Below are 6,877 nucleotides of genomic sequence, written 5' to 3' on the forward strand. Positions count from 1 at the left end.
GCGACGTATCAGAGCTTTTTCCCCATTGCCGGCAATGGGGTGGGCCCGGTTTCCTCGTGACGTCTCTGGCCTACGGGCCAGTTTGACATCCCTGCTCTAGCAGATATAGAAATCAGCATACAAGATTGTTTGAATCTAAGAGAATAATTTTACTCATCATAGGTCTCCTTCCTTCCTTCCCTTCCTTCCTTCCTTCCTCCCTCCACTTACAACCATTCATTTCGTAACTGTTTACAGTTACAATGCCACTGAAAAAAGTGACTTATGACTCTTATGACTGTTGTAGCACGTGGTCATGTGATCAAAATTTGGATGCTTGGCAGCTGGCATGTATTTATGATGTGTTCTGGAGTCATGTGATCACCTTTTGCAACCTTCTGACAAGCAAAGTCAATGGGGAAGCCAGATTCACTTAACAACCGTGTTACTAACTTATGAATTGCAGTGATTCACTTAACAACCGCAGCAAGAAAGGTTGTAAAATGGGGCAAAACTCACTTAACAACTGTCTTGCTTAGCAGTAGAAATTTTGGATTCAATTGTGGTCGTAAGTTGAGGATTACTTGTACATACATACTATATCTATATACATGTGCACAAATACAAGATTTAGTGAGTGATTTTTTGTGTGTGTTTCTTATCCGAATCCAGCGTAATAATGCAGAGTTCAGTGGAATCCTAGCAAAACCAAAAGCTATACTACTAAGTAATGCTTTTTAATATCATTATATTTAAAATGCATGCAAAGGTCAAAAGGAACAGAATCAGAACTATGCTGGATGAGATCAAAGACCCAGATAGTCCTTACTGGAGATAATACATAGCCATTAATAGCTTTATCTTCCTTGAATTTATCTAATGCCCATTTAAAATAATGTAAGGTAGCTGATGTCTCTGCTTGTTGAACTGCATAATTTATGCACATGTTCTATTTTCTTCTGAACTCTCTTATAAATGGTGCAAGGGCAGATAATTTTTACAAGTAAAACATAGATAATTCAGATAATCCATTAGTACTCTGTGGATTATTCTGTCACCAAATTTAGAAAAGGCAATAAACAAATAATAAGACCTTCTCCATCACAGTTTATCCTGCCAAGATTAACTAAAATACTTCCTATATCTATCTACTCTCTAAATTTCTAAATTAGTAACAATGTTTAATTTGTTTAAATTGTTTCAGTGATAACATAGCTATCCATGATAATCTTCTTCATTATTTCTCTCCTCCAGTTCTTGTTCACATCATTAGCTTCCATGCAGTGCATGTCAATCTGGTGCTTTCTGGATGTTAGGGACTACAACTCCCATCCTAATCCATAGTCAGCATAATCTCTGATGTGTAACTTCTGGTGTGCACCAGGGTCAGGAAAGGCTCATGAAGTACAAAGAGTATGGGAGAGTTAAGTGTGCAGTGTTCAATGTGGACGCCAAAATAAAAGAAATCAAGCCCTTGTTTCCAAAAAGATTAGTCCCAAAGCAAAAGGAGAAAATGGTAAAAGCAGTGGCAGAAATGAGAATTAAACATGTGGAAAAACCCACAACGTACTATTCCCTTTCCTCTTGCTCCTGTTGCCAGCGTCGCTTCCTGAGAACAGAAGAAAAATAATTAAAATTAAAAGAGAGAGAGTTACCAACAGGTTACCGTCTGAGTAAAGAGTTAGGATCCTCCTTCCCTCTGGCTGACACTTCACAAGTCCTAGGAAAGAAACATTTCACCAAATCTGATCAGAAAAGAACAAATAAACTTGGCTAAAGCTCACTCACTGTGCAACAGACAGAGTTGTTCCTGGACAGTGACTGACTTTCTGAACATTTTTCTTGTTTTTTTTCCTCCTGCTTTCCTATCATTTGCTTCCCCAAATTTCAAATGTTAAATAAATGTGGTTGCACAAACATCAGGCCAGAGAAATTAAAAAAAAAAAAAAAGATTCTGCAGAAACACTGGGCATAATCCCAAGATGCATTTAACAGCTGCAAATGAAAATTATAAATGCAGAAACAAACTAGGTGATATTCTTGAGTCTCCCCTTTAGAAATATTGTCATCCCAGGAGAAAATAAAGTTTATATACACAAAACGGTGTTTCTTCACATTCATTTGCTGGGGCGGGATTTTTTTCTTTTTTAAAAACTCTTTAAAATTCTCTCTTCCAGAACTACATATATATACATACCGTGTTTTCCCGAAAGTAAGACCTGATCTTCTATTATTTTTGCCTCCAAAACAGGCATTAGGTCTTACTTTTGGGCGGTGTCTTATATTTTCCGTGACACCTGCCTCGCCTCACGGCAACAGCACCAACAGCCCCATACAGCAGGAGCCTGCATGGCTGCTAGCCCACTTCTGCTGCGGCCGCTTGCGGCAGGAGGCCGCGTGGCAGATTGTGCCACTGCCGTCACAACAAGGTGAGTAAGGTGGGGGAAGGGGTGGAGCTGCCTCACGTGCCCCGCACCCGCTTCCTTCAGCCCCCCCCCTAGCCAGGCCATTCCTTGCTCCCGTTCACTCCCCTCCCTAGCCGAACTGCCATGCTACCATATGGAGGGTGGGCGGGGTAGACCTGGTCCCCCTCCACCGTTTTGGAGCCGGGGGGGAGTGATGGCAAAAGGCTCCACTGAGGCTGTGTGCCATTGTAGGGGCTTTCTTCACGCTCCGTCCCACAGATCACCTGCCTAAAAAAGATCTTGCGAAGTTGGAAGGTCTGACTGAACTTTTTTTAGTCTCACAGACACCGTTTCCCTGCAGCAGGAGAGAAATACACCAGAGCTGGAAAGCAGATTAGTGAAGACACTTTTTTGCTTTGGGGAAGAGGGAGGAGCTAGGCGATGGTGTGCCAAGCTCTAAAGCAGCGCTGGGAGAAGCAGCATTGCATAATAACATTTTTTCTATATTGCGCATACAATTTGTAAGCAACTTCTCTCTCCCTCTCTGGAATTGTGAATAACCAGGACTTTGAATGACAAATCCCACTGACCTTGAAGTTTCATTTGGTAAAAAATGATATGGAGAAGGACTTTATCGGTGGTTAAGCCCAAACATAAAACTATTCCTGCTATGACCTTGATTGCCAATCACTGAAATGTTTTGAGTTACTAAGACTTTAAGTTTCTCTTGTTAAATTAGATTTAAGAACTGTTTTTAATAACACCTCCCTCACCCTATGATGATGATGCAAATCATTCAGTACAGTTTTTTTTTTCATCCTTAATTTTATTGGCAGAAAAACAGCATAAGGTATAATAGAGAATGCAATGAAATATGATACAACGCAGTACAATCCAATACAAGAAGGGGCCTGGGATAAATATGACAGAACAGGATGCTCTTCTTGAGAATCTGCTTTAGGACAGTAGACTAGAATTCAAGGAAGTAGATATATAAATGAAGATCAAGAAATTTAAAAAGAATCCTAGATTACGGAAATGGCAAACACATCTGAACCGCTCCCAAAAACCTTACATGGACATGTCCATGTAATTGACAAAGGTTAAGTTCAACTCAAAAGGATCTTCATTTCTGACTAAAATTAAATACAGTGGATATAATGACTCCCTTTATGTTTAACATTTTCCAGTTTCCCATTAAAAATTACAATCCAGCAGTTTCTACTAGTAAGGCCATTCAAGACTTTGGAGAAAGTACAGGCTGTGTCTCTTCAATTTGGTCTTTAAGAGGACAGATCAGGCTGGACTTCCTACTACACCATAGACTTATTTTTTTTTACAACAACCATGGCTTGAGATACCAACTGTGATTTAGAAAATTGAGCAGGGGTTTCTTAGGAGATGCTAATTTCAAGGGCATGTTTTTTCCTTCTTTTTTCCTTTTTAAATTATGAAGCATTTTCCAACTTTGTGATATGAACCAGAACTCTTTAAAACAAAAGCATCAAGCCATTTGCATGTGCAAGTCTTTGGGGTAGCTAAGTAGCTGTTTGAACAGCAAATTCTTGAACTGCTGGCTAGCAAGAATGTCTGCTTCAGAAATTCCTCCTAACTTCAGTCCAGCTGTTATTTGATCCAAGAAGAGGTTTCTTCATTTCTTAGTTTTTTAAAAAAAATATATTTTTTTTTACTTGCCTGTCAGCATCAGTTACCAATGCCAGACGTCCATAATCCCAGGCCACTTTGCGCAAAATGGAAAAAACAAACAGCAGTGCCTGTAGAAAGGCAAATAAGGAAAGGTAAGGCAAAAAAAATGATCGTTTGGCAGTGTCCCTTGCTCAGCCTCTAATGCTACCCCGATTCTGAATCCAAAAATACTCTGCAAAAAATAAACAAATAAATTGCTCCATATCAAAACACAGAACCTCTTCATTGGAAAAGCCAAATTTGCTAAGTCATACCTCAAAAGAGGCTTACACAGATTGCATTAAAGACAACATGTACATACATCTGGCCTGCTAACTGCAGACTCTATTAAAGGATATAGACCAATATTTTTTTTATTCTACTTGGTCGGCGCTTCAACCATTGGCAGCAAGGAAAAGATTTTTTCAGGTAACTTCAAGGATTTCAGACCTTGTGTTTGCAGATTAAGACTTATAAATGTCCCACCTCTGCAACTATTTCTGGTACTCAGAAAGCAGAATTATGATGCCTGATGTGACATCATATTCCCCTCCACAGTTTTCAATAATGGAACCTTCTCCCATGGATGTAGGATAGGACTCGACTTTGCAGCTTTCCAGATTTTGCTGAAGTACAATTCTGGGCAGCTTCAACCAGCATGTGGGCAGCTGGAGGCCATGGTTCAGCCACATCTGAATGACCATAGGTTCCCTATTCCTTTGGCAGTGCATATAAACTTAGATTTAACCTACTTTCAGTGTATATGAGACAGCCCAGATTCTTTTTTAAAACAATTTTTCAGAATGCTTTAAAACAAAGTAAGATCTGAGGAGGTAGATGCAAAGGATGCCTTACACCATCACCCCTCTGGTCCTCCAGAAATCTAGGGCTTCAGATCAGTTACTTCTGTCGCCAACGATGAACTTCAAGTGGCAGAGCTGGAAAGAACCTTAACCAGATACTTTTTGAAAGATGAACCACTACGAGTTAGGATTGTCTAGGCTGGCAAAATCAGGGGAATCAATCATAATTAGAAACCTTTATCAGAATGCAGCAGCATGGATGCTGGGTGGCACATTCTAGAGGTACAAGCCACCACATTCTGATAAGGATTCTAGTTCAATCATCATTCCCCTCATCTGTTTTGAAATAGCTACAAAGTTTGCCAATTCAAGGGACTGAGTTGAGTATAAAGCCTTACATGACTTAGGCTCAAATTACCTGCAGGTTCCCACCTGTTGCATAGCCAATCCCACATTCTTAGATCCTTATTCAGGTCTCACTACAAATACATTTAACATTAACAAAGTCTGCCTTTTTCTGTGATGGATACTAAATGCTGGAATAAATTGCTATTGGGAATGAGGCAGAACTATTTAAGTGGACGGAATATATGTCAATAAATTATTTACATTATCTTAGATCCTTGAGAGCTTCTAGCAATCCTGACAATGTGCTCTTACATTACACATGAGTTGCTGCCCCTCTTTTGGCCCACAAAAGACCTTTGTCTGATTACCCAGGCAAAGCAGGCCGGCACCTTGCAATGGGTGCCAAATTGCAGCGGAATAACAGAACGAGCATGCAAAAGATCCTAGATAAGAAGCTCTTGTTAAACCAATGTGCCGCCTGTGTATGAGGTGTTGCAGAGATTGTGTGCTTTGAGCTGCCTGTGCATGGGATGAGCACCTTTGCCAACAAGGTAGAGGACAACAGCCACTTACAAGAAAGCACATGAAATCGAGGGCGAGGACAGTAGGCACCCCTCCGAAGGGCAATCCCTGCAGTACAGTACTGCGGATGCGCGCACTGTAGCAGTAATCCTTGGTGCTGCTGTTGTTGCAGCTGGAGGACCTGCAGGTAGTCCCTGCAGAGCCCAGGGTGACGATCACAAAGGGAAGCATCTCTATTGCCTCATTGTTTTACCTGCGGAAGAAGGAAAAGAAGTTGGTTAGAAGCAAAGGGGGAAAATGCCAGCCTAACTGGCAGATTATTTGGACTAGAAAACAACCAAGCAGGAAATGGAATGACTAGTTTCCTTTTAACAATTTACCCTCCAGGAATCATTGCCTGAAAAAAATATGAGCTTGCTTAACTGCCCAAGAACTGAAAACAAGACTGCAGGATACTCTTTTTGATGAGATGTCATGCAGATATAACCCCACACAATTTCCTAGGTTTAGAAACATCTAAGAATAATAATAAGAATAAGATAACCTTTATTGTCATTTTTTACTGAGGGCACACTGGCACACATTAAAAATGGAATTCTGTTGCTTGCTCTCAAAGGTATACACATACACAACACACATATAAACATGTTATATACACCATATGTATATACCTACACCCTTACACATAAATACATATAAATATTAATCACTGTCCATCTTGAATACATAGCAGAGACCATATAAAGAGTATCTGCCTGTGTACTATTTTTAATGTAATTTTGACGAAAAAATTAAGAACAATAATAAGAATACAAAGTAAAATAAAACAGAGAAAAAGAAAGAATATGCTAAAAGTGCAGTATGAAAAAAGGAAAAGAAAATAGAAAAAAGAGAAAGATATAAAGAAAGGTAGAAAGAAGTATAAAAAAGTAGGTTCTGATATCCTTCATAGCAGTTGATAAGTACAATTATACTTTAACCTCTTTCTCTAAAGTTACATCATGATTGCCTTCTTTCTATAATCTATACTCTTGAATCATGAAAACCATAAATCACGTGTTATTTTTTTTCATTTTTATGCAAAAGGTTCATAAGAGGTTTCTGGTCACCAGTGGAAACTGTAGATATTGTCTT

At 39.5% G+C, this 6,877-nt stretch overlaps 1 protein-coding gene across 1 annotated transcript in view; it reads right to left on the reverse strand.

Annotated features, from left to right (window-relative positions):
* The window catches only part of TMEM63B (transmembrane protein 63B), a 33,487-nt gene extending 27,496 nt beyond the window's left edge, over nucleotides 1-5,991 (reverse strand). The window contains exons 1-3 of the mRNA XM_015823691.1: nucleotides 5,795-5,991; nucleotides 4,076-4,159; nucleotides 1,550-1,584 (exon numbers count right to left, since the gene is read on the reverse strand). Of these exons, the coding sequence (XP_015679177.1) occupies nucleotides 1,550-1,584; nucleotides 4,076-4,159; nucleotides 5,795-5,974 (299 nt within the window). The 5' untranslated portion in view covers nucleotides 5,975-5,991. The remainder of the gene's footprint in view (nucleotides 1-1,549; nucleotides 1,585-4,075; nucleotides 4,160-5,794) is intronic.
* Between the last annotated feature and the right edge of the window lie 886 nt (nucleotides 5,992-6,877).

This window comes from Protobothrops mucrosquamatus, unplaced genomic scaffold (assembly GCF_001527695.2).
Source record: "Protobothrops mucrosquamatus isolate PMUCROS unplaced genomic scaffold, P.Mucros_1.0 scaffold1951, whole genome shotgun sequence".
Lineage (NCBI taxonomy): Eukaryota > Metazoa > Chordata > Lepidosauria > Squamata > Viperidae > Protobothrops > Protobothrops mucrosquamatus.